Source organism: Podarcis tiliguerta (assembly GCF_965153285.1).
Source record: "Podarcis tiliguerta genome assembly, chromosome: 7".
Taxonomy (NCBI): Eukaryota; Metazoa; Chordata; class Lepidosauria; order Squamata; family Lacertidae; genus Podarcis; species Podarcis tiliguerta.
The window spans coordinates 28,150,288-28,178,054 of record NC_139540.1 but is presented as its reverse complement, the minus strand read 5'-3'; the positions used below and the strand labels follow the sequence as shown (position 1 = coordinate 28,178,054).

The window sequence follows — 27,767 nt, the reverse complement described above, 5'->3', positions numbered from 1 at the left end:
ATGCTCTGGTAACCTCTACGTTAGATTACTGCAATGTGTTAAACATGGAGCTGTCTCCGAAGACAATTCAGAAACTGGTGCAAAATGTGGCCGCCAGGTTGCTCACCAGACCAGAACAGATTGAGCATGTTACAGCAATCCTGGCCCAACTGCACTGACTGCTAATCAGTTTCCATGCACAGTTCAAAATTCTGGTTTTGACCTATAAAGCTTTCAGTGGCTCAGGACCACAATAACTTAAGGACTGCCTCTCCTCATATGAACCAACCTGGACCCTGCAGTCATCACCTGTGGCCCTTCTTCATGTGCCCCGCTCCACAAGAGGTCTGGAGGATGGCAACACGATAACAGGCCTTCTCAGCGGTGGCTCCCCATTTGGTGAATGCTCTCCCCAGGGAGGTTCAGCTGGTGCCTTCTTTACATATCTTTAGGCACCAGGTGAAAACGTTTCTCTTTAATCAGGCCTTTGCTTGACTGAACATTCTATGACCATTATTGCTTTGCTTTTGTTTTATTTGTATTTTGCGTTCTCATCTTGTATTTTTATGTTGTGTGCTGACTTGTGATTTTTGGAGGAAGGGTGGTATACAAATTTAATCAGTAATAATTGGGAATGGGTCACACTGAGGCCAAGCTATATGTATCCAGGTAGAACTGCAGCTGTTGCCTGAGCTCTTGCTACAGAGAACAGAAATGCCACACCAAGTGCTACAGAGGCAACTCACCCCCCAGATGGATGCATCACAAGATGGATCAATGAGCCGCAGTCTGCAGTCTTGTTATACTTTGAAGTATAACACTGTTCAGCACAGGGAGAACACCACTAGTTTGGGCAGGTGAACTATTCACCAGCAGAACTTCCATTTTATCTGGATTGAACTTCAGTTTTTTGGCCATCATCCACTCCATTATCACGCAACAAAGTGATAACCCAGGGTACCTCTGGAGGTGATGTTCCAGGTAATCGTTGGAAGAATGTTCTCATCTTTATATAAGCAATAGCAATAAAGCACATAAAACACCACTATAAAAAGGACAATTTATATAACTTTAAACTTCTTTCTGGATTTGTTTAGATGTAACTTAAGTATAATGTAGATAGATTTGCACTAAATTATCTGTCAACATTCAGCTTCCATTTGATGATTCATATAGAATTGGCCCAAATATCATTTTTAAATAAACTGTGGCTCCAAAACAGCTGTACCAATGTGGACATTTGTTACTGTGCTTTACTTTATTTTACATCCAAAAAGACAAGGCAGAGTTCTTTTGTAAACCACATTTCTGTTTCTACACTTGTTCAGCACTTTATTCTTTGAAAAGAGGCTCAGCTGACATCATCCATTAGATAACAAATAGTAACAGCAATTACACAAGGTCCTAGTTTAAGATGGAGCAACTGTGTCTGCCATTGTCATGATTCATCACACATTGCAAGGGGAGTGCTGACTAATAGACCATACTAAGCACTTTCAATGCAGCAACATGAAATAGTTTATGTGTTAGCAACATGACTGGGTCCTCTTTTTAGTTCCCAACCTCTTCACTGAACTCTTCTATTAAATACAAAGTCCAACTGTACTTCGTTTTGCTATTTGCTTGTTGCAGAATTGAGGGATACCATTTTACTGACTATTCTCCCAAGGGATAAATTCTTCAACAGTCTTTTGGGGGCAAAGGGTGCTTATAAACAGCAACAGCAGCCTTTTCTCTTTTTCTTAAGGGTCTTACTCCCTCTTTTATTCTTTTTGCTGTAGCAGCACATAGTGCCCAACACAGCATTGCTGTAGAGCATGTTTTTTTGGGGGGGAGTGGGGAGATGACCACCAAATAGAGAGGTACAGCATATTATGCAAAATTGTACTCTTCAGGGAAGAGGGAGGCATGAAAATGATAATTCTCATGCAGCAATCTGTTCTGAGAAATTCTGACACAACTCTATTCCTAAACATATCTCTTGCCTGGGGACCTGGAGAGGAGGAAATCCAAATCATTCCTTCAGTATGATCAAACAAAGCTATTTTGGTAGCCATTTTCAGACTGGGGAGCACATTGTAAATTGCTTTTCTTGAGTTCCTCAAGTGGGGGCGTAGTTGTGGGGTCCAAATGGCTTGCCTGTGTATGGCTCCACATTCAGGCCCTTCCATCAGTTGAAGCAGGGGTGAGGACCCCAGGCCTAGGGACTGAATGAAGCCCTCCAGGCCTCTCTTATCTGCTCCTCAAAACTCTCTTGGGCCCACCACCTCTCTAGACCACACCTCCTCACTGGCCCTGCTTTGCAACAGGAGAATTTCCCCCTGGCTGTAATGTGTCCTCAAACTCTGATCATGCCCCTTGCTTCTCTAGATAGAGGATGGAGAGGGATGTATGAGTGCATGGCGTTACCTGCCCACCACTGGCATGTGGGCCTTGGAAGGTCACCCAGAATGGAACGTGGCCCTTGGCCTGCAAAAGTAGCAGAGTTCAGAACTTGGGAGGTCCCCTACCAATTTTTTTTTGCTAGATAGACTAATGGTTTGACTCAGGAGAGAGAGAGAGAGAGAGAGAGAGAGTCTGTAAGTCATACAAATATATAACTGCACAAGATATGCTTAGCTAGGCTCTTTACGAAATTGATTTATGTTCCTGTAGGTAAGGAATGAAAGAATTCCTTGGGGTGGAAAAAAATAAATCATGCCTGCAGATTCACATGATGGTTCAATTTCATTTCTTTAACAGGAGAGAGCAACAAATAATTTCTTATGCTATTGAAGCCATGCAGGGCATTGACAAAACCTGCTATAATAATAATAATAATAATAATAATAATAATAATAATAATAATAATTGTGGCTGGAATAACACAGAAGGCTTCTGATTACTTTCAGCCTTATTTTCTGAGAGAGGATACTGATCCAGTAGCAAACCATACAATCAAATTTTTTTTATCCCAACCATGTACAGGAAGTACACTGTGTGACACAGATACTGGTTCAAGATCTTTACTAGCAATGTTAATTTGAGTTTGTTGCCAGTTTTCGGCAAAGCATCTTCCTTCTGGCTGCTGAGTTTTCGCTGTGGAGACAGAAGGATTGCACAGCAGCTGCGAGAAGGCCAGGCGGTACAGTACAGCCTATAAAGGCCAAACCTCTTCCTAACAAGAAGTTCTTAATCGGTGGTGGAAGGCCAAGCAGGGTGCGGGGGCAAGTGAACCTTTGAAGGTGCTTCACAGTCTGGGTGCAGCAAAAGGAAGGAAGGAAGGAAGGAAGGAAGGAAGGAAGGAAGGAAGGAAGAGCTCCCTTATGCAGATCTGGAGCCAACAAGTGTGCCTCTGTGGATTATGTAAATTAATGTTTTCTTTCTTTCTTTCTTTCTTTCTTTCTTTCTTTCTTTCTTTCTTAGTTTACCCTCATCATTCACTCATAGTGTTGAAAAGAATGTATATAGCTCCTTGATTATCATCCTTCCACTGTTTTCTTAGAAACATCATACAATTCATAGAGTTGGAAGGGACCCCAATAATCTAGTCCAACTCCCTGCAATGCAGGATGGCAGGTGAAGAATCCCTGACAGATGGTCATCCAACCTCTGCTTAAAAACCTCCAAGGAAGGAGAGTCCACAACCTCTAGAAGGAGTTCATTCCACTGTCAAACAACTCTTACTGCTGATAGATAAATGATAGATAGATAGATAGATAGATAGATAGATAGATAGATAGATAGGTAGATCCCTTTAGATATTTGAAGAGGCCTTAACAGTCTTGCCCTGTGGCCACCTATAATGCATGTGATATCACAAATTGGGCTTTCTTTCGACTTCACCTCCATTCACCCCCACTTTTCCTTGGTTCAAATCCAGATGGGAAGGATTGAGTGCCTGGGGCCAGCAAAATGCCCTATGTTGTCCCGGCTCTGCAATTATCTGAGGCCTAATTGTATTGGGAGTAAAATCCTCTTGTGAGTTGACCTCTCCCGTTTTGTCCCCCTTCAGCCTGACACCAACTGTGCTTTGCCTTGCCCGTGCGTTGCCAGTTGTATTGGTTTGGCTAGGTCAGAAGAAAAACACCCAGAGGATGTTCAGTTTTACAGATTAAAGTCTATAAACGCTGAGCCGCAAGGCATAAACATCAAGATAGTGCTGACGTGTTCCCACAGGACATGAAAATGCCAAAGAAACCTTTAATGTGAAAATGTCTAAGAATACAGTGACCCGGTCAAATGTCTGTGAATGGAAAGAAAGTCTGATAGGAGAAAAATATTGAGACTAATGTTACAACCCCAGAGATCCCCCCTCCATGTCAAGTTCCTCAGTATTTCATTTCTTCCCCTCTCCTTCCCAACATACAGCTTAGCTTTAGAAGTTCACAATGCTGAAAATCTGTGACCTTAACATTGCCATATTAAAATATTGTGGGAGAGTGGATTTATAATAAAAGATCACAGGATGAAATTTCCATTTTAATTATAGTCCACAATCTCCGGAATCCAGACAGAATCCTTCCACAGGTGATAACATCCCAGAATAATTTCCTGCAATACTGTGAGGGGGTTACCTACTGTTATTATTTTCTCTTTTAAACAGATACTTTTGAAAGCATCTCAGGTACATATTTAAAACTGAGGAAGCGGTTTGACCTTTCATTTAATAATGCATTTATCTTAAAACTGCTGAAGATTGCATGGTAAATAATAAAACCAACTTCAGAAATCTCATGACTGCTCTTTCTTTACTGAAGCAAAGAGATCTGTGTAACAACCATCTCAATGCATTTTTGCTGAGACGAATTTGCCTGTTAGCATAATGTAAAAGCATCAGGCCAGGGCTCTTCTGTAGCAAAATGCCATGGCTCAACCCTGTCAGCTCGCATGGCAGCATGTTTGGATAGGGCAAACTGCAGTGTTCTGATGAATCATTGCAGCAGCATTGTGAGACATGTTGCCCCAGTGTGATTAAGTGGTTCGGGGGTGGAGAACCACCAGCCCACAGACTAGTCATTGCCCACCAGGATGTCCAGTTTGGTCCTTGAGGCCATTTCCCCTAACCATGCCCATCTCTGAATCGGCTGGTGTCACTGATGGGACTTCAGATGAGCAGGGGTGCTTTGCCAGTGCATTCACTGTGGTATTATTTTAGTATACCATTAGATTCCTGGTAAGGGGACACGGTTGGCACTGTGGGTTAAACCACTGAGCCTAGGACTTGCTGATCGGAAGGTCGCGGTTCGAATCCCTGTGACGGGGTGAGCTCCCGTTGCTTGGTCCCTGCTCCTGCCAACCTAGCAGTTCAAAAGCAAGTAGATAAATAAGTACCACTCCAGTGGGAAGGTAAATGGCGTTTCCGTGCGCTACTCTGGTTCACCAGAAGCAGCTTAGTCATGCTAGCCACATAACCCGGAAGCTGTACGCCGGCTCCCTCGGCCAGTAAAGCGAGATGAGCACCGCAACCCCAGAGTCAGTCACGACTGGACCTAATGTTCAGGGGTCTCTTTACCTTTACCTAGATTCCTGATACCAAAATAAAACTCCAAATAAACAAGCAATCTCCTGTGATTTTTCAAAAATGCTTTAAAAAACCAAAGTGGAATAGGTGATGAAGGATCCTATATATTTGCTAATTTTTAGGCTTGGGGGCAAGCTACGCATGGCGTATGCAAATTGATGATCATATTTTCCTAACGTATTTTTTCTTTAGTAGAAAGGTGGGATAAAAACATATTCCAGTTGATAGATAAATAAAAAAATGCCGGGGACTGCTAGTTTGACTGAGGAAGGTCCGTTTAACTCCTTACCTTTTGCCTTTAAGTTGCCGCAATTTAAATGGCTCCGAGTGCCTCTGCTGCATTGAAATAAAGGCAAAATACCTTGGAAGACGTTAGTTTGACTCCTTTGCTTGTGAATTCTAGAAAGTCCATTAACACTGTGACATTGGTCGTAGAACAGGAGAAATATTGTGGGGCTTTTCCTAAACTAATTTTGGGGCTGAAGTATACGCAGAAGAGTGGGGATGTAATTTCCCTACTTCTTCAGTAATTTTCTCTGTATATATATAAAAAAATGAGACAGTATTTATTTTTCCTTTGCCAGAAAGATTTGCCTTTGTATGACTCTTGAAAAAGAAAGCTCAACTAAAATTAATAGATCTGTGTCCTTAACGCATTCAGGAGGCAGGTCTAGGAGGAAATGGGAGACAGGCAAAAATACAACTCGGTGACGGTGATATATGGGCATGTAAAAGATGTGAATGTAGCTAGACTTTCAGATAGACATTACTGGTTTTTCTTTAGTGGCTATGAATGCTATATTAAAAGGTAATGCCATCTCCAGGACGTGTGTTTCATCTACAAGTTGTGCATTTTCATGCATCTCTGGAAATGGTCGCTTGGGAAATAGTCAGAAATGACGGCCCCCACAACTGCACTGCCACCACACACTGTCTGTTTTCAGTTTTTTCTCTTCAGCTTTTGCTAAAATGCGATGACTCTAGATCAGCATATTACTCCAAGTCAGGGTGGTCCAATGTGTGGGCCATTTTTGGTGGCCCTAGACAGCATTTCACCCACACAGCCCCCTCACTGCTTTCCCAAAGCCAGGTAAGTGAAGCACTGGGCTTTGGGAAGGAGGTGTGAGGGCCTTGACAGGGTCACAGAGTCCTCCCTCCTCCATCCCAAAACCTAGTTAGTGCTTTCCCAGCTTTGGGAAGAAGGTGGGAGTGCTCTAGGACCTCGTGTCTCATTCCCAAAGTTCAGCACCTCACTTAGCCATCTTTAAGAAGGCAGTGCAAGGGCTTGGGGTGGGGCATTAAATTTTGGGCTCACTCCCCACCACCGCCACGCGACAAGGCACAGTGTAGCCTGCAAGTTCTGTGTCAAAGTACTCTTGTGGCCCACTAGGTATGAGAAGTTGAACTGCCCTTCTCAGAGAAGGATCACGTCTCTGAAAGTGGCTATAGCCAGGTAGAATAATCCCAAGAGATGGAGAGGTTTGGGCTGGGTTTCATCTGCTGCTGCATTTTGCCTCTTGTAAAATGGTGGTTGTAGGCAGTTGAAGGAAGCCAATCCCCAGGGCAATCCGTAAATTTCCTTAATTCCACAAACACACGGGCACAAAAAGACTGATAGTGTTTGGAGGTAATGTGGAAGCCAGTTAAGATGATTACTTGCCTTTAGTCCCATAAAGTTAATGGAATGAGAAGTACTTTGGCTTAAGTGGTTTGTGATATGAATAGTCAATATATTAAAGCACTGCTTCATCCAAACTAACTCATTTTGGAATTTTGTATGATTTGATTTGCAAAACACCACTGTGCAATGCCTGTTCAGAGAGTAAAGGAAGGAAGAGAAAATGACCTAAAAGAAAACGATAAACTAGAGACCAAAAAAATCTTGAAAAATGAATATGAATAAGAGAGAGAGGATTGCACCTCAGAAATGTGGGTCAATTCAGTTGCGCATTTATCCGGTGTGATTATAATATTTGGGATAGAGCAGCAGCTGAAAGCTGTCTGGGATGGGTGGGAGGAAATACAGAACTTTTGAGAGGTGACATGATAGTCAGGTATACTATTTAGACCAGGGATGAGAAACCTCCAGCCTGTGGGCCAAATTTGGCTTAGTAGGTCTCAATTTGGCCTGCGAGGCCATTTCTCCCAAATAATGTCCACCACCTTACACCTGAAATCCTATGCTCTATCAGGTGTGGGGCACATGGAGCTGTATTGGTTATGCAATCAAAATTCTTGTGGGCAACTTGATCACACAGCTGGTCCCTGCAAAAAGAAGGGATTGAAGTCACCCCCTCCATCTGCTGAGGAACTGCATGACTGAGCTGCCTGCAGAGAACTCAATAACACAGCTGATCTCTGCAGAAAATATATTTGCAAGCCCTGTGCTCAGCACTTCCCAAGTGGTGAGCATATGGCTGTCTAAGCCCTTTGTGCAGTTCCCAAGCACCCAACCACCAGCTGGCTGTCAGGCAGCTTCACAAGCACTGTGCAAGGGACTTGGGCTGGTGGGTGGGACAACTCCCTGTTCATCATCTGATGTCATAATGATGTCAGAGTGATTGACAGGTGGGCTGCCTCCCCTGCCTATCTTAGCTGGGCCACGGCCAATTGGGACAGATAAGGATCTGGTCTGTTGGGTCAAAAAGTTCCCCACCTCCAAAAGAACTCCATGCATGAACTGCAGCAAAGAGGAATAGGTGAAGCCACCTAGTGGAAGGACCAGGAAGGGTTATGGCTCAGTGGTTGAGTACATGCTTTGCATGCAGAAGGTCTGAGGTTCAATCCCCGGCATCTCCAGGTAAGGCTGGGATATATCCTCATATGAAACATTTGAAAGCTTCTGCTGATCAGTGTAGCCAATGCTGAGCTAGATCAAACTATGGTCTGACTCACATGTCAGCTGATACATGTTTCCTGTGTTCAATCCTTGACATTTTGCTAAGAGTATCAGGTGGCAGGAAATGGGAATGTCTTCAGGCCCAGATCCTAGATGTCAACAGCAAGCCAAAGGAGACAAAAGGGGGAGGAAATGGACCATTATTCTCACCTGGTCCAAGTTCTTCCCAATGTTCCTATGAATGAGGCAGAATGAAAATCTTGTGACAGGACAAAGTGGACAGAAGAGTCAGAAAGAGCTGGGGACATAGGAAGAATGTAGGAAGTGTGGATTGGGTTTCATTTACAGGCAGCAATGAACAGGTTGGAATTTTTAGTGGAGTTACTCCTGCTAAGAGCCAGTGTGGTGGTTAGGAGCAGTGGACTCGTAATCTGGTGAACTGGGTTCGATTCCCCACTCCTCCACATGCAGCTGCTGGGTGACCTTCTCTGAAGGTCACACTTCTCTGAAGTCTCTCACCTCGCAGAGTGTTTGTTCTGGGGGAGGAAGGGAAAGGAGATTGTTCGCCACTTTGAGACTCCTTAGGGTAGTGATAAAGCGGGATATCAAATCCAAATTCCTCCTCCTCCTCCTGCTTCTAACATTCCATTTCACAAATTATTTGGTACATGCTCTCTCTCCCCCCCCCCTCGCAGTACATTTTAATTTAGATCTACAATATGTTTGCTTTCAGACATCAACATGGCAGGAGAGCCCAAACCATACAGACCTAAGCCTGGAAACAAGCGGCCACTTTCAGCTCTCTACAGGTAGGCTCATCTGCTCCTTACACTACCTAGGAACAGCTTCTGAGTCTTCAGGGTATGTTCCTCATGACGGTGAAAAATTATCACTTAAATAAGGGTCCATCTTGTAATCCCTTGGCACAGGAACCTGGCCAGAAAATAAATAACTAAATGACCGCAACTTTGTCACCCATTCCTTGCCTCACTTTGATATTTATAGCTTAACATTCACTCCATTGTGGCTTTTTCCCACCAGAGATTAGGGCAAGTTCTCACCTGCACGCAGCATCTTACAACCCATCTGTGAATATTTGGGAATTATGTAAGACTCTCACCATATCATCCAACAATACCTGGTGCCCTTTGGGACATATTAAAGTCGGCCATATGTACACAGTTGTCCTTATGGCAGTGGGTCTAATTTTAAGGGCTTAGTAAAATCCTTTCTTTTTAACAGAGCATATTAATTAGTCTTGTTGAGGGGTAAACAATTTAGAGCCATGGTGTTTTAAGGGCTCCCTAGTCCCAGAAGAACCTTCATGGTAAATAATCAGTTTTCACACACACACACACACACACACACACCCTATCCTGGAGTAAAGTGGGTGGCAAGTTGCTCAAGCAAGTGGTTGTCAACTGATTCCGGACTCTCTGGGATGACATCTGCTATCTAGATCCATTTCAAACCAGTTTCAGTCTGAGTTTGGCACCCATGGCTTTGGTTAACCTGCTGGGGTGAACTTAGACCAGGAGAAATGCAAAAGCAGTGCAAGTCTGCTAGTCCCGCTGAATTAATGGAAGCCCTCTCATGAGAGCCAGTGTGGTGAAGTGGTTAAGAGCTGTAGACTCGTAATCTGGGGAACCAGGTTCGCGTCTCCGCTCCTCCACATGCAGCTGCTGGGTGACCTTGGGCCAGTCACACTTCTCTGAAGTCTCTCAGCTCCACTCACCTCACAGAGTGTTTGTTGTGGGGGAGGAAGGGAAAGGAGAATGTTAGCCGCTTTGAGACTCCTTAAAGGGAGTGAAAGGCGGGATATCAAATCCAAACTCTTCTTCTTCTTGTAAGGAACTCTTTGGATCCCGGACATTATCTCTGGATTGGAATTGTTAGAAAATGTGTTCCTGGTTGAACCCAGCCCTCTTAAAAATAAGGAAAATACAGGCTGCTGCATAATAAGCAAGAATTGCATTTTGTCAGCACAATTCATAACCTGCTTGTCAATATTAGCAGAGGAAGGAGGAATGCAAACATAAAATCTCTATCTTAGGGGTGTTAGGAAGGCAGCCTTCTATTGTTTTTTGATTACGCACAAGTAAGCATGTGCTGAAGTGCCACTGGTTGTTTGCATTAGAGCAGTCAGCCCCGTTTTGCTATGCCAAGTCTGATGGGCTCATTACAGCTTGTTGATGCAGGGTAGAAAAAGGTCAGCTGGCATCAGCTTTATCCAAATAAGTATTGATGTAGCTAGGAAAGCAGTACTTGAAGATGACAGCTGAATGTATATTTCCTCATACTGTTGCTGTGGATCTCAGGGCTGTATCCATATTGATCCAATTCTGTGAAAGACATCAGATAGGCAAATCTGTTGCTGAAAAGCTGAGATCCGTCAAACCTTATCATCTTCAAGTGCAGGTGTTCAGAGCAAAATAAACTAAAATACGACAGAGCAGGGATCGTTATTGATTGCTGGGCCGCTTTCTTCCTTAGAATATTCGCAAACCTATTTTATTTATTTATCTATCAGAATTGTTTATAGTCCTCCCTTTCTCCAAAGATTCTGTGGGTGGGTGGGGTAAACATCTCAAAATATGAGCTAGAGGAGTGTGGGGAGAGGAAATGGTAAGTGGGGGGCATTGCAAGATAAAATATAACAACCCTGTCTGTAGCTGCTTTGCTACAGATCACCCTCTCTTGGTGGCATCTTACTGTCAAGGCCTTGCAAGACCAGGGCTGGAAGGGACAGAGGTAAGAGTACATAGCCCATGTCAGGCCAAGAGAAAGTGCCAGAGCACTGACTTAACATAGGGGGCTAGAAACAAGTCCAAGTCCAGGTCCAAAGCAGCCAACAGTGGTCGGAGAGACCACAGGCAGATATGTTGTCCCAGAAAGTAGATGGCCAGGTTCCAAAAGGAAGACATGGGGCAGGATGATGACAGCTGCATGTTTAGCCTAGCACTGAATGATGGAGACTCAATATGCAACAATTGTATAAAGCCAGCCAATATCCCACTGGCCTGCCTGGCCTGGTGACTGTGGCTCCTCACTGTCTCCACGATCTGGGTGGTGCTGCAACAGGAGAGATACCTAGCCAGTAATTCTCTCTGCTTGAGAGCTTCCCATGCCCTGGCATCTCATACTTAGTGATGTGAAGTGGCATTTGAGGTTTCGGGGCACAAGGTGACTGCAGGTGGTGTGGTTTTTCAAGTGTCTCAGCACAGTGATGGAGCATACTTAAGAAACCCCATAGGTGTCATGAATAAAAGCATTTAATGTGTAAAGGACCAGCGGCTTATTAATATTCCTTATTAAATTTAAAGGTCTACTCATAAAACCCTTGATCATTGCTATGCTTAGACATACCTATCTTCTTTATATAGAGAGTAGTAAACTTATGTATATTGTTTTAGAACGACGTTACAAGTTTTCTTGGCAGATAAAATTAAAAGCTGTATAATTAAAGCATAAGTGTAATGGAGAATACACTTTATCAGCAGGAGAACAATGGAAAGAAAGCTATGCTGGATTGCTCTTCACAAGGAACCACCCTGCAAAATTAAGGGTGCTGAGAGGTGATGAATAATGTGTGAATAAACCCCACGATTAGAGCTTATTCTTTCCCATGTAACGCTGCAGTTTTAACATCTTTATTTTAGTTTCATTGCACTAAGTTACTAATTTAAATTAAAGAGCAATTTAAATGAAAGGCCAATGGATAATTGCTTTCCTCTATTGCCTGAAACTCTTTGAAGTAATTTACTGTATCACTACAAATCACCTAAAACCATTTAGTCAAATATACTAAGGGAGGGTCAAATAGAGGGCAGCTGTATTTTGATCAAATTGAATCTCAACTCTTGAGAATGGATTTCAACCAGATTTTTAATTTCAGTGCTTTATCCATAGGTCATCGCACATCCCCCCCCCCCCCGTTCCCTTTCTTTCAGAGAAATTATATATTTTATCTGAATATTGAAGTTGTCCCTCTTGCCTTTATTCCAAAACTTTATAACTGTCCATTAGCTTCTGTTGGTCTTTGTTACAAAATTTTGTATTCCTTGCTTTTCTTTTTATATTTACTGGCTGCTTCTCCTTAATGGAGCTCAAGGTGTGATATACATTGCCCCCTGCCATCCCATTTTATCCTCACAACACTGAGAAATAGAGACTGACCCAAGGCCATCTGCTTCATGGCTGGCTGGGGATTTGAATGTGGGTTTCCCCTGTTGTAATCAAAAACTCTAACCACTACATCACAGTGTGTAGAAGGTCCTTTCTGAAGTCCACTGATGTTGGTTCAAAGATTTTGTACCAAATTTTGTAACAAAGACCAACAAAGACCTTGGGAAGTGTAGATGCCAGGTGAAAGTGGAAAATCTCAAGTGTGCAAAGGAGAATTTCCTCACACTGTCTATGATTTTCTTGGGTGCTTCTGTCCATCATGAGGATGGTGTTCTGGTGATGGTCGTGATCTTCTGCCAGACTTCGGTCCTGCCAGATGCCCGGCATTGCCCTCCTGTGTGCCCAAAGCAGGAGTGGGAAACCTGTGGCCCTGCAGATGTTGTTGGACAGCAACTCCTACCAGACCCACCTGGCATGGCCAAGAGTCAGGAGTGATGGAAGCTGGACTTCAGCAACATCTGGAGGACCACATATTCCCCTACAACGTATAATGTCAACCTTGTGCAGTATGTTATCTATGCATTCTTTGAATATATTTAACTATTTCACTGTATTGTTTGTTTAACAGACTTGAAGCGAAGGAGCCTTTCCTGTCTGTTGGGTGAGTAAGAACCTGTAGCTGAGTACTGTAGTTTTGCTTTTAATTTCACAGGCTACCCAGCTCTCTTAATGTCTTCAACAAGATTTAGGGTTTAGTACCATCATTGCTTTACTGTGGCACTCATTAAAATTTGGGGGGGTGGGGATAGAGGAGTGATCACAAAAAGCACTGTATTACACACAGATACAAACACACATTTTGGTTTGAGATTTTTCTCAGAAACTATTCAGTTATACATAACTGGTGTAGTTCAATTTCCAACTACAGTATTGTCTTGCTTAATTTGAAGGTCTAATCACAAAGTGAGCAGCTATGCTGGTTTATTTAGTAATACATTTAGCTGCAATCTAAGTAGCGTTCATACTGGCCTGATGTTTTCTCTGATTTAGTGGAAGTGAAATGTATTTTTTTCCTAATTTCATTAACTTTTATTAGCCATAAACATATGATCAGGTGAACATCCTAGCTAATTGTTTTTCCTCTGTGTGACCTTAATATATACCCTGAATACTCTTCATAATGGAAAAAGTCAACTGAGCATAGGATCACGTCCCCTTCCTTTATTGGTTACATTATTGCTTTCCTCTTCTGTTTCTGTCTCTTTCCTGTATGCGTTATCCAAAGAAATATATTTGCTTGTGCCTTTTTGCAGTTGCATACAGACAACCATTTCCTTACCAGTTAATTTTTGCATTTTTTGTGATATTTCACTTGATGTAAAACCGACTTCTAGAAATCTAGCAGAATCTAGCAGAGCCACCATAAGCCTTGACTCAAGTGCTCCATCTTCCCCTTATTCCAAAGTACATGTAATAAGAAGTTTTGAAGCAGAATTTCCCAAACTTGGGTCTCCTACTGATTTTGGACTACAATTCCCATCATCCCTGACCACTGTTCCCGACAATGAAGGGAATTGTAGTCCAACAACCGCTGGAGACCCAAGTTTGGGAAACACTGTTTTAAAGCTGCTGCTGTTGATTTTGAACTTCCTTCCCCGTGATATTCAAATTTAAGGAAGTGTGCCATGTTCTACCTATGCTTAGCTAACAAACCAGAATATCAAATCATAGTTTGATCCCAGTTTGCTTTATCTATCCATGGTTAGAATATGCCACAGTTCCTACAGATTCAGCTATCCCGAAGTACACAAGCATACCTTGGAGATAGTGTGAGTTTGGTTCCAGACCACTGCAATAGGCTGAATATTGCAATAAAGTTAGCCATTCAATTTTTTTTTGTTTCCCAGTACAGTGGACCCTTGGGTTGCAAACGTGATCCGTGCGGGATGCACATTCTCAACCCACAATAGCGCGTCTGTGCACGCGCAGGTTGTGATTCAGCGCGCATGCGCAAAGCACGACTTAACACTTCTGCGCATGCGCGACTGCCAAAACCCAGAAGTAACCCGTTCTGGTACTTCCAGGTTTTGGCGGTCCGTATCCCAAAAAAACACAACCTGTAGCATCTGTAACCCGAGGTATGACTGTACGTACATATAAAAGTTATGTTTGCACTATACTGCAGTCTATTAAGCCAGGCCCCACTGGCTGCAGAGGGAGAAAGGTGAAAACCCACTCCAGCCCTAGCCAGCTCCACTTCCATGAGGGGGGGGGGGGGCACTTCCTTCCCCTGGAAGCCGCCAAGCTGCCTACAGCTGCACCCCTGTAGTGAGTTCTAAAGTGGAAACCTTTTACATTGGTACGGATGGGAGCCTTTGTATTCTGAAATCTCTCCAACATTTGAAGAAGAGCGGGAGGCAGTCGTTGAAGGGAGGTTTCCTTAAGAGACCTGGCTACCCGCAGTCATATTGCACTAGGCAAGAAGCTATACTTCAAACAAAGGGTAGTTTTCTTTAGTGGATCAGTCTCTGAGCAACAAGCACTTTAGGTGAATAGGTTTGAAGTGTGAAGGCTGAGCCAAGATTACCAAAAATAATCCTGCAAATTAGCTTTGCAAAAGGTTTAGCCGGTCAGATTGGTTAGAGAGACAAGAAGGCTGTAATTAACAGCAGTGATGGCATGAGCGTTTTCACATCTATATCATAGCAGATTCCGATGAAGATCGCAAAGTAGCTATGCGTAGGAGTAAAGAAACAGGAAGCTAACGGATAAAAATACAGGTGCTGTGGTAAAATGTAACGTTAAAAGTGGCCAAAACATCTTTTCCTCACCTCCATTTTGTGAATGTAACAGCGCTGCTAGATCCAGCCAGAGGGCCAACCGTTCCAGTGTCCTGTTTTCAAAGTTGCCATCATAGATGCTCATGGGAAACCCACAAACAGAACCCAAGCACAATAGCAATCTCCCCACCTGTGATTCCCAGCAACTGATAATCAGAGGCATACTGCTGCCAACAGTGATAGTGGACCATTTTGCCCAATGACCACATCCATGCCTTCCTTTCCACGGCACAGGGATTGGGAACCTGTGTTCCTCTGGATAATGTTGGAATACAGCTGGTCACTCCAGCTGGGGCTGAAGGGACTTGGGAACCCAACAGCATCTGGAGGGACATAGGCTTCCCATGCCGTTATACAAGGAAATCAGCTCTGTTTACTGATTGTGTGCACAGTTTGATGATTGTGGCTTAGTATACAGCTTAGATGTATGTATCGTTTCATCTGCTCTAAACCTGCCTTCCCAAATGTGTTCACCAGAGGTTTTGCAGCCCCCACTCCTGTCAGACCCAGGTTTCTTCACTGGCAATGTGGGGGGGGGGGGGCAACCAAGAAGGTAAATGATATATTAGTAGCTTCTGCTGACCACAGGACTGAAAAGGATTTGGTGTTTTAAGTCTATTTTAAGTCAAGTGGGAGATAAAAATTCCATTACATGTTTGCAATTTAATTAGCGCAACCTGTTCCTTCTTATTTCATTAAGGGCCCATTATAAGAGTAATCAAGACTAGTGAAAGATTATCATTGCTTTTACTGGGTGCTTTGGCTAAGTAAGAAATTGCTTAAGGCCTCAGCAGATCTCTCCAATTGCAAAGCAGCTTCTGTGGGCTTCATGAGCAAAAAAGACCTGTTTAAGAACGATTCCCGTTCATTTCGGTGAAGGGGTTTGCGAAAAGCTCTTCTCGGCTACTTGCAAGGTGAAAACTGAAAGCACTATCTTGGCAGCAGCTTTCATTAGTGTTGAGAGTACTGACAAATGATTCAGAGCTGGCTCAGCCTTCCAAGTCTCCTATTTTCCTGCTGCCTTCTCTGAGAGTTAATTTAGTTCTGACTGGATTGTCAAGTGCTGATGACTTGTATAGATGAAGTATTAATGGTCACACTGGTGTCTTCTTCTGCGCAGGGGGGGAAAGTAGGTGTAACACTAAATGAATCAATGCTTGGCATCACACAACTGCATGTTGGGGTTGTTGTTTTTGTATTGGATAGTGGAGGGAGGGTTCATTACCACACAAGGAGAAGAGATTTAGCCCAGGGGTCAGAAACAATTTTCATCCAAATGGCTGTTGTGATCAAACGTCTGGGGGCTGCATCATCATCATCGTAGTTGTTATTGTTATACCACCCTTCATGACAAGATATCAGGGCGGTTCACAGAATAAAATACAAGATAAAAACACACGTTTTAAAACAAAATGAAATAATAACCCCTTCCTTCCCACAGACACATTTAAAAGGCTGTAGATTATTAATCAGCCAAAGGACTTGTTGAAAAGGAGTGTTTTCACCTGTTACCTAAAAATATATAATGAAGGTGCCAGGCAAACCTCCCTGGGGAGAGCATTCCACAAATGGGGAGCCACTACAGAAAAGGCCCTGTTCTCGTGTTGCCACCCTCCGGATCTCACATGGAGGAGGCACACTAAGAAGGGCCTCACATGATGAATGCAGAGTCTGGAATGGTTTATGCCAGTGCTGGTGTGGCTAGAGGGAGAACTGAGTGGACTCACTTATGTAACTCGTTACTTTTGTACAATAGGCTCCCATACAACATGCAGGGGTTCTACACATACAAACATGCCTGCCTACATCCTTCATGCAAGCAAGAGGTATTACCATTCACGGCGGCAGTTCAGCCAGGCAAAAAGGCTGAAGCCAACACACAGAGCTATTGTCCCATTAGGATTTTTGAGAGCTTTAGTCTAACAGTAATAGATACATGCAGTAGAAATATATATATATAAAATAATAATAAAATAGTCCAGTAGCACCTTAGAGACCAACTAAGTTTGTTCTTGGTATGAGCTTCCGTGTGCATGCACACTACAATTTTTTTATTTTATATATACAGTTGTACCTCGGGTTAAGTACTTAATTCGTTCCGGAGGTCCGTTCTTAACCTGAAACTTTTCTTAACTTGAAGCACCACTTTAGCTAATGGGGTTTCCTGCTGCTGCCGTGCCGCCAGAGCACGATTTCTGTTCTGATCCTGAAGCAAAGTTCTTAACCTGAAGCAATATTTCTCAGTTAGTGGCATCTGTAACCTGAAGCATATGTAACCTGAAGTGTATGTAACCTGAGGTACCACTGTGTGTGTGTATTTCTACTGTGTCAGACCAAAACAGCTACCTACCTGAATCTAGATACATGCCGGGTGTGTGGTAGCATAGTTTTCTCTTCTCATTGTGAGCTGAAGTCCTGATAAAAATCTGGAGCCCCCATGCCTGCTATTAACTTTTTAAGAAACCTCAGGAGTACTTTCTAATGATGTGTTTAACATCACCATAGAGTTATTCTCTAGGTAGAAGTTAAGACTTGGACCTAATGGCAAAATGCTTTCTCCTGCGTTCTTGTATTTATTAAACCCTGGCTGCAGTCACACACTGAGTTACGTTTGCCTAGAGCAAAATGCACAATCAGCTGGCCACCATGACAAATCTGTTGCTTGTCTCCACTACTTCACACTGTGGTGTCAAATGCGGAGGAATTCTAGATGGAACTGCAATGAGTACCAAAACTAACTTTCTGTTTCTGAAATGTCATCGGATTCTTAGCTAAACCAAAAACATACTTTCAACTGGTTCCAAGGAAACTGTATACAGGAGAGCGCTGTACTTTTATTCAGCACCCTCTACTACATTATCACATACATTGAAATAACATAGCTCCCCCCAAAGAATCTTGGGAACTGTAGTTTGCTCATCACATAGCTGTAGTTCCCAGCACCCTTAATAAACTACAGTGCCCAGAATTCTTTAGGGGAAATAATGTGTTTTAATGTGTGGTATGGATGTGTCTAAATGGGACGCGGGTGGCGCTGTGGGTAAAAGCCTCAGCGCCTAGGGCTTGTCGATCGAAAGGTCGGCGGTTCGAATCCCCGCGGTGGGGTGCGCTCCCGTTGTTCAGGCCCAGCGCCTGCCAACCTAGCAGTTTGAAAGCACTCCTGGGTGTAAGTAGATAAATAGGGACCGCTTACTAGCGGGAAGGTAAACGGCGTTTCCGTGTGTGGCTCTGACTTGCCAGAGCAGTGATGTCACGCTGGCCACATGACCTGGAAGTGTCTCCGGACAGCTCTGGCCCCTGGCCTCTTGAGTGAGATGGGCGCACAACCCTAGAGTCTGTCAAGACTGGCCCGTACGGGCAGGGGTACCTTTACCTTACCTTTACCTTATGGATGTGTCTGGAAGGAACTTGTAAGGCAGGAAGGGATCAAGAAATCTGTTTCCTTTCTTTCTTTCTTTATAGGCATTTAGAACCTTCACCAAACACCAGGATGGGTTACACAAAGCCGAATACAATGTGTAATACACCTACTCTGCTAAACCATGAATTAAACTTAATCAACAGCAATTGGAAACAGATTAGCACTTCAATGGGAAGGCTATTCTGATCTCATCCTCCAGTGCCAAAGGTCTTTGCAAAAGGATGTGTCTTCATAGAAGTTCATAGAACTGTAGAGTTGGAAGGGACCCTGAGGATCATCTAGTCCAACCCCCTGCAATGCAGGACTATCCAGCTGTCCCATATGGGGATTGAACCTGCAACCTTGATGTTCATCAGCACCACACTCCTGATCTGATATTGAAATGTATACCATGATTAGGTCAGAGTCAAACACACCTCTGAGAACCCCAGATATTGCCAAAATACCTGTAGAAGACTGCCTCCTCTGCTCTTTTGTTTATTTATATTTTCTCAAATAAAAGGAAAATTCAAAATTGATGTATTAATGATAACCAGAACTGATGGAAGGTTAATATTCCTTTTGGTGCTTGCCACCACACCTGAATTTCATGTAAGCTCAGCAGCATCAGACTGCACTGGCAAAGTCACCTTTCATCATCCCTTAAGGCTGAGTTTTTCCTTCTTTGCCTTTCCGGCAGTGCCATTTAGTAAGTAATATGTAAAGCTTTGTTTCATTGCAAAATCTACTCTTCATATAAAACAAAAAAGCCATTACCAAGTTGATGGAGTTCAGAATACCCTTTGGTTGCACATAGGTTTCAGTGAAGGACGTGTTTCATGTTCTACGTTATACTTTACCAGCTATAAACCTGTCTTAGTGTGCAGAACATTCATGGAAAACACAACAGATCTCTAAGGTCACTGTTGATGAGTAAAGATAACGGTCTCTTACAGGGAGAAAACAGGGGGGAAATTGGAGGTCAAAAGGGCAAGCATATCACAAGTGAGAAGAAGAGGTTAACATTTTCAAGTCTTTCATGCCGTTCAGGGGAGATGGAGTAGGTTGCTGTAGGCTGTTCTGAGAAATTGTGATGGTTCGATTCAAAAAGACTATAAAAAAGCAATGGTGTGTCCACTGGCATTGCCTTGAGTAGTTGTAGAGACTTAAATGCTTTAAGTTACTTTGTACCTAAGTATAATAGAAGCACATATACTTTTGATTGCCTTGTTATTACCTACAAAGAAGAGGAGGTGAATATATCATTCATGGTCTAGCAACCTCTAGATGAGATGATCACACTACCGTAAAGTACAGTATATGGGATTGCTCTTACAAAGTGGCCTCTCAACTGTTAGGATTAAAGCAGCAACACTTACAGTAAGTCATCTGAATCTCTGGAGGGGCGACAGACAGAAACGTAACCTATTCTACCTGAAATATCATACAGTGGTACCTCGGGTTACATACGCTTCAGGTTACATACGCTTCAGGTTTCAGACTCCACTAACCCAGAAATAGTACCTTGGGTTAAGAACTTTGCTTCAGGATGAGAACAGAAATTGTGCTCCAGTGGCGCGGCGGCAGCAGGAGGCCCCATTAGCTAAAGTGGTGCTTCAGGTTAAGAACAGTTTCAGGTTAAGAATGGACCTCCAGAACGAATTAAGTACGTAACCAGAGGTACCACTGTATTTCCCTACGTGAACCTACCAGGCCTCAGGTGAGCTCTATCTCTTGGTCCCACCAACATCAGAAGCACAGCTGGCAGTGACACAAGAGAGAGCTTTCCCTGTGGTTCTCCCATTCTGTGGTATTCCCTCCCAAGAGAGGTTAGATGGGCTCCATCTTTGTTATCTTTCTGCTTGCGTGCTAAGACCTTCCTATTCAAATAGGCCTTTGGAAATTAAGGTGCAGATGATGCTGATCACTGGGCTGCTCTCAAATTTAGATTTTAATTGCTGCTTCTAAATATGTTGCAATTTTAATTATTGCTTTTGACTAGTTTGTTTTTATTATTCCGCATTTTATAATTGATGTTTTTAAATGTTATAAACTGCCCTCAATACAAACTTGGGAGAAAGGCAAGAGATAAACATAAATATATTAAATAAATATTCTTCCTTTGCTGATTCCTTCTTGAGTAACTTCCTGTAGATTATTTTTTCTCTCGGCCCTTACTTCCTTCCTGCTTCTTCTCCAAGTCAGTTAGCATTGGATCTTCATTTTTGTTAAGCTCTTGAACTCATGGCTCCATAATAGCCACATGTAAGCTTGTATTCAGATTGGCTTAGTTTGCGAAGAAAATAAACTTTATTCTCTCAAGCAACAGTCTTATCAGACCATTTATTTCTGTAATCCGCTGCTATATAGTCTCCAGTACCACAAAGGGAACTCTACCACCTTTCAAAGCAGTCTGTTTCTTGCTTTAACTAACTAAAAGGTAAAGGTAAAGGTACCCCTGCCCATACGGGCCAGTCTTGCCAGACTCTAGGGTTGTGCGCTCATCTCACGCTATATGCCGGGGGCCAGCGCTGTCCGCAGACACTTCCAGGTCACATGGCCAGCGTGACAAGCTGCATCTGGTGAGCCAGCACAGCACACAGAACGCCGTTTACCTTCCCGCTGGTAAGAGGTCCCTATTTATCTACTTTCACCCGGAGGTGCTTTTGAACTGCTAGGTTGGCAGGCGCTGGGACCTAACGACTGGAGCGCACCCCGCCGCGGGGATTCGAACTGCTGACCATGCGATCGGCAAGTCCTAGGTGCTGAGGTTTTACCCACAGCGCCACCCGCGTCCCTATTTAACTAACTACTGAAAAGGAAAGATCCTTCCCTTCTTTAGAAATTTTGCTTTCCCACTTTTCTGCACTCTGACACCATCATTTTGTAATTGATGGTTGTTTAACATACTGTGCTTTTCTACTACAGTAGTCCCCAGGCTACTATTTCTCATGGGAGTACAGCGTGTTTCCGGAATTCTGTTTTAGTCCTCAGAAAGTGATTATTCTTTCAGGTCCGCTGCTGCAGCCATAATTTTAATTTATCAAGGTGCCATACATGAAATGCAGCAGAAACATTTCATGGCTTAAGCTCATCACTTATTCCTATATCTGTCAATGAAAGTCTTCTGTATCTGTCATATCAAACTGCACTACAGCAACATGTAGCACGTAACGAATAAATCATATAATCAATCCTGCATTTATACAGTTTGACAAGAGTGCTTCCCTGAATACACGTTGGATGTGGCACAGACTCTGAGGCAGGGGAATGACAGGGCCTAAACATAGAAGCCATCGACAGAGATGTGGGGTCATTTCAAGGAATATGGAGGAGGTGGGCATTCCACAATATACTCCACCCATAATTTTGTGTGTTCTTTCTGATATATTGTGCAGTTGAACATAGGGTCTCCAAGACCCATTCCCTAGCCCCTAGAGGACAGGACTTAATCTAATTGTCTTAAATTACAAGAAGATAGATTTCGACTGAACATTAGAAGAACGTTTTGAGGGTAAGAGTAGTTTGACAATGGAACCCTAGAAGGGTGTTGAGCTGTCCATTGCTGGAGATCTTCAAGAGCCTATGACCTTGCAACAGGTCATCTAAATAAATGAAACAGGAAGGTTGGCAGCTAAAGCATGGATGGCATAAGACTTGGGTCCAAACCTGGCCAAACGTGGGTGAGGACACACCATCGTATCGCATGACCATAGCTGCAATGGAAAAAGCTTACTTTTCTGCCACCACTGCATCTGCAAGTAGCCATCCAGCAGAGCTTTTCTGAGTGGTGAATGGGTTTTTGTTAGCTGGCCAAGAGAGTGGTGCTCTGACATTCTCAGAGGCCAGCTGTAACAACTTTACAAGATGCTTTAGGGATAAATTCACTCACATTCCAACAGAGTCGGACGCCACAATGATAGCAATTCCCATGGAGGTGCTAGAGTACTGTCTGTTCCATCTATACTGGATCAGTTTTGATTATTGCAGCCTAAGGATGTGCACAAGCTGCTTGAAGAACTGCAACTGATCTCTATGGCATCCCCTACGTTGTGAAATGCACCTGAAACAAGTTCTGAAACCTAGTGTACATAGTGGCAGCTCATTAGGCTAGATCCCTGAAATTCCTGCATGGAGCTCAGTAATCCCTTCTATGGTCCATGTGAGTAAAGTCCATCTTACCATAGATAGATGTTTTCTCACTTGAATAAGGATTGTCCCTCCTTAATATAGAAGCATAAAACACTTAAATATTAAAATCTGGGCTAATTCAGCTCTTCATCATGTAACAAAGCTATAATGTTAGTAACGCTGTGCATATCTGCAAATAAATTAATAGCCTCTGTGCCTCTGATCCTCAGAGAGTCCTTTATGTGTGTGCTTAATCACGCACAACGACTAAAGGATAAGAGACAAATAGGGAGGCTGTAGTTTAGAGATGATAATTATTGTAGTTTATTACCTGGTAACTTTCATTTATTGAAAAGGAGACCAAAAGCATTCCTTTAAAAAGCCCATTAAGGCATTAATGAAGAGTGTAGGAAACAGCTTTTATTGCTCCCAAAACTGTTGTACAGTGCTCAGTAGTAAACAAAGCAGCTCTTTCCAAAAGATACAGTTCTGCTGTTTCCACACAGAGGTCAGCTTTATTTCCATATTGGCAAAAGGGCGAAATCCTGTTCTCCTGGCCTGGCCGCCAAATACAACAGAATAAGAGTGTGGCTATACATGGCACTCCACATATGAAAAAGAGCTAAATGGAAGGGCTTTTCCAGACAGGTATTTGGTAACAGTATTGTAGCTGTTTTTGCTATACATGCTATACATGCATGCTTCCATGTAACACCATTCATTTCCTTTTCCAAGGTATTGCAGGCATCAGAACACATGTCAGACGCTAACTGATTGGATACTTTCTTCAGTCCTTGTTTATGCTCATTTCATCTCTCCTTGGCTGAATGAATGAATGAAATCTTTATTGCTAAAAGCTATAAGCCGTCGCAATTGGTCACAATGCTTAAAATACAAATAATTAATTTAAAACTGAACAGCAACAACAGCAAGGCAAACATACAGAAATGCAAAAATCACACCTGCATGAGTTAAGCACTCCACTTCTCACACTTCCCCTTATGATACTTGTCTTGGTGGCTAATTGTCCACAAGAGTTTGAGAAGAGAGAGATAAGGGGACAGTTGAGTTGCTAGAGGAAGATAACCAAGGCTGGAGAAAAAAACAACAGATTCTCGTGACATCTTAAAGATAAAAAGATAAACATAACGTTTATGCACTAAGCAAAAATGGAAGCAAGAGCTCCACACTCCTCACAGCCTTTTTAAAGGGGCACAGAGGAGATGAAGTGTGCAAACTTGAAACTGTCTGCAGCTTTCGTTTCACATGGCGACTGAATGAGATCATTGGATCTATATCACAGTAATTAGGCTGCAAAACATAATTCTTACTCCTTTTCATCTTTACTGCTTTTCTTCTTATATTTTAGTCATAATACTTCCTCCATTTCTCCACACTTAGCTTCATTTCACTTTAAACACCTTTTTCATTTTAAAGGGGCCTTCCTACGTCTTTCAACATTCAGTCGCTTAAACTAAAACAAGATTGCCTACAATTATAACTCATTTTCGTGGCATTTGTCTTGCATCTCCTTTCAGAAAAGCTTAGGTCTATTATCATGCTTTCTGGATGATATTATGCTTTTGGGATTCGTTGGGAATACTATGAACAGTTCTGGTCGCCACACCTCAAAGAGGATATTGTTGAGCTGGAAAATGTGCAGATTAAGAAAAATATCAGGGGGCCTGAGCACCTCCCCTATGGAGGGAGGTTACAACATTTTTAGTTTAGAAAAAAATGAGTAAGGGTCGGGGGACATGATAAAGGTATGTAAAATAATGCAAGGTGTGTGGGGGGGGAATGGATAGAGGAATGTTTTGCCCCTCTCACATAATACTAGAAGCTGATTGGTGGGAGATTTGAGGAGAGACAAAAAGAAATACTTATTCACACAACACATATTTAAACTATGGATTTCGGTAGCATGTTATGTAGTAATGGCCACCTTCTTGGGTGGCATTAAAAAGGAATTAGACAAATTCATGGACAATAAGACTATCAATGGCTACTAGTCATGATGTCCAGCATCAGAGGCTGTGTACTTCTGAGTTGTTTAGGAACAAGAGTGGGAGAGCGTTGTTGCACTCAGATCCTTTTTCCAGCACTGTGGAAAACAGGATGGTGGACTACCTAAGATGAGAACTTCACTAACCAAAGATGGACTAGTGAGAGGCCACAAAAATTAAACACTTGCCTTCTTCAATTGCCTTATAAATTACGACTATTAGTACTATCATTATTATTCTCCAGAGCTGTTATGCTATGTGGCCAAAATTAGAACTCTGTTAAGAGAGTATCCTGTTTAATTGTCATAGAACCGTTTAAATGTGCATATGTTGTACATTACTCCCGAAAGCACTAAAAAGTGGTAGCCATGATCCATCTGTATAGTAATAATAGAGCGACAGAAAAATATCTTGGGATCCGGAGGCCACATTTGTGTGTGGAAGTGTGTAATGTGCATGCAAAGTGTAACCACCATACATGCTTCCAGTGATAGTCAAATGATGGCTTTTGCAGAATTCTTATCCCTGAGATTCCTCAGGATTTCCATTCCACCTGGAGCAGGGCAGGGTACAGTGTGATCAAAGCAGAGCTTGATCACCACAGAGCTTTGGCCCTTCCTTATCATCTCAGTCCGCCGCTTGATTTTACTTAATGTGTAGATTAGCTTTGATATTTGATAATAACCTGATATAATGAGACTGGAAATAAAATTCAGTAGCATAAGGCAGACTTGATTGATATCAAGCAAGCAAAGGGTGCTGCTGTAACTATGGCAGAACAGTCTTGCTAAGTGTCATCAGAGCTATTCTTATTTATAGAACTGGGATGTCTCCTGGATTTCTTTGAACGTGTTGTGCATTCTTATGATTAATTACATTTTCATTCTGTTGCTCCTCCAAGGAACTCAGGGTGCTGTACGTGATTTTATTCTCACCAGCAATCCTACAAGGTACATTAGGCAAGAAGAAAGTCATTGGCCCAAGGTCACCCACTGAGCTCCATGGCTGAGTGACGATTTGAACCCAGCACTTTAACTACTACACCACACTGTCAATTAGATAATAACAACAGGATTTTTTGTGGGGGTTTTTTAATCAAATCTAAACCAGTGTTTCCTTTTCACCTTGCAATCCTTTTTAGTGAGATTGTGACTCGCTCAAAGACTCAAATTTCAATATTTCCAAACAATAGTCAATAAAAGTAACAGGCATGAAGCAGTCTCCAGAGATGCAGACCTGAATTAGCATTGTAATTTCAAAATGTTACATAATGCTATTTATCAGATAATTCAGTCATGTCACCTCACGTGAATTCATTTGTGTTCTTTTCTGCAGTGGCTATGTCTTTGATTATGACTACTACAGGGATGATTTCTACAATCGGTATGTGCACTCTTATTACTGTCTTTGGTTACATATATTATGCTCCTTATTTGACATATTTTCACATAACCAGATCGGAAAACCTTTGCATTTGTTTCCTCATAGGACTCTGCTTGTTTTTTATTGCTTGTTTGCATTTCTGGTTTATATTCGGATTACATCATATCAAGATGATAGCTCCATTTTGGGGGTGCTCTGTGCACCGTGACAGGCTTTAGTTTCTGGAATAATCCTGCTCAGGAATCAGAGCTTTGACGGGAGGTACTATTCTGCACATCTCTGGTGCCTTTATGTCACTGTGGAGGGAGAGGAGTGGGCCACGGATTGGCATGAAAAGCGACATTTCCAACAGGATGAGAAGGGAAGGGAGCTGTTGACCAATGGAGCAGATCTGAGGGACTCCAGCTTGCTTTTTGTACAGTGGGCTGTGTCTCAGCTGCAGCAGCTAAGACACATTGCTGCTGTTGAAGATGATCCACAGGAACAGGCTACCCACACTGAGAACAGTATAAGATGGCATTTATTGATATATTTTCATGAGGCTGTGTTGACGTCCTCACTCCATGCAAAATGCTTTGTGAGACTCAGGTTATATGGACTATTAAGGTATCTTCAAGATGCAGGTCTCGAAGTATTTCTCTGCAGCATGACTTAGTTTAGAATCCAGATTGGAAATATATCTGAAATGCAGCAGCTCGCTTTGGTGCTGCTCTGGCTGAACGTCTTCCACAAGTGTCCGTGCTGTCTGCCATCAAGTCACCCATTAATCTATAGCACGCTGTTGCAATACGAAACCAAGTGGGAAATCTGGAAAACGAAGCCAAGAGCCACGTATTTCACTAAGAATAATATGGCCTACTGGGGGACAGGAGAATGTCCGGCAAACTGGTCAAGAACTTATTACCATCCAGGGTAGAATTTAGAGGCCTTTTCAGATTGGTACTTACGATAACAACGTGAGCAGCCCTTTCACCTCTTCAAACTTTCCTCCATTGCAATATATTCAGGAGCCAAATGTTCAAGGCGCTTCATGACATGATAGCAGATTAATGAGAAATTGGGGCAACCCTCCTTCCTGCATCCTCCTGGATCCAGTGTGGTGTAGTGATTAAGAGCAGTGGAGTCATAATCTGGTGAACCGGGTTCAATTCTCTGCTCCTCCACATGCAGGTGCTGGGTGACCTTGGGCCAGTCACACTTCTCTGAAGTCTCTCAGCCCCACTCACCTCACAGAGTGTTTGTTGTGGAGGAGGAAGGGAAAGGAGATTGTTAGGCGCTTTGAGACTTCTTAGGGTAATGATACAGAGGGATATCAAATCCAAACTCTTCTTCTTCTTTATCCTTGAAGTACATGCCTTGCTTCCTGTTTACTTAAAGCTGCAGTTGTATTAACTATACTGCAGCTAAGCAATTTTTGTTCAAATGACCATATACACATACATTCATTCCTACCCTGTTTTTCTCAGAACAAGTCCCTCTAAGTTCAGTGGGATTCTTTCCTAAGAAAGTGTATATAGGATTGCAACCTATAAAGGATATTGAAATCAGTTTTAGCTAAAAT

General features: G+C 42.7%; 1 protein-coding gene and 1 long non-coding RNA gene across 6 annotated transcripts in view; one reads left to right on the top strand and one right to left on the bottom strand.

Annotated features, from left to right (window-relative positions):
- RALYL (RALY RNA binding protein like) overlaps positions 1-27,767 on the top strand; it is a 246,459-nt gene that overhangs the window by 190,767 nt on the left and 27,925 nt on the right. For all 5 annotated transcript variants that reach the window (XM_083451361.1, XM_083451359.1, XM_083451363.1 and 2 more), the window contains 3 exons: positions 9,055-9,130; positions 13,075-13,107; positions 26,159-26,206. In XM_083451361.1, the coding sequence (XP_083307487.1) occupies positions 9,055-9,130; positions 13,075-13,107; positions 26,159-26,206 (157 nt within the window). The remainder of the gene's footprint in view (positions 1-9,054; positions 9,131-13,074; positions 13,108-26,158; positions 26,207-27,767) is intronic.
- Positions 18,679-24,067, bottom strand: LOC310682591. Its single transcript, XR_014514030.1, has 3 exons — positions 21,476-24,067; positions 20,387-21,099; positions 18,679-20,142 (listed from the first exon to the last, which is right to left on the bottom strand). It is a non-coding gene; the product is annotated as an uncharacterized lncRNA (long non-coding RNA).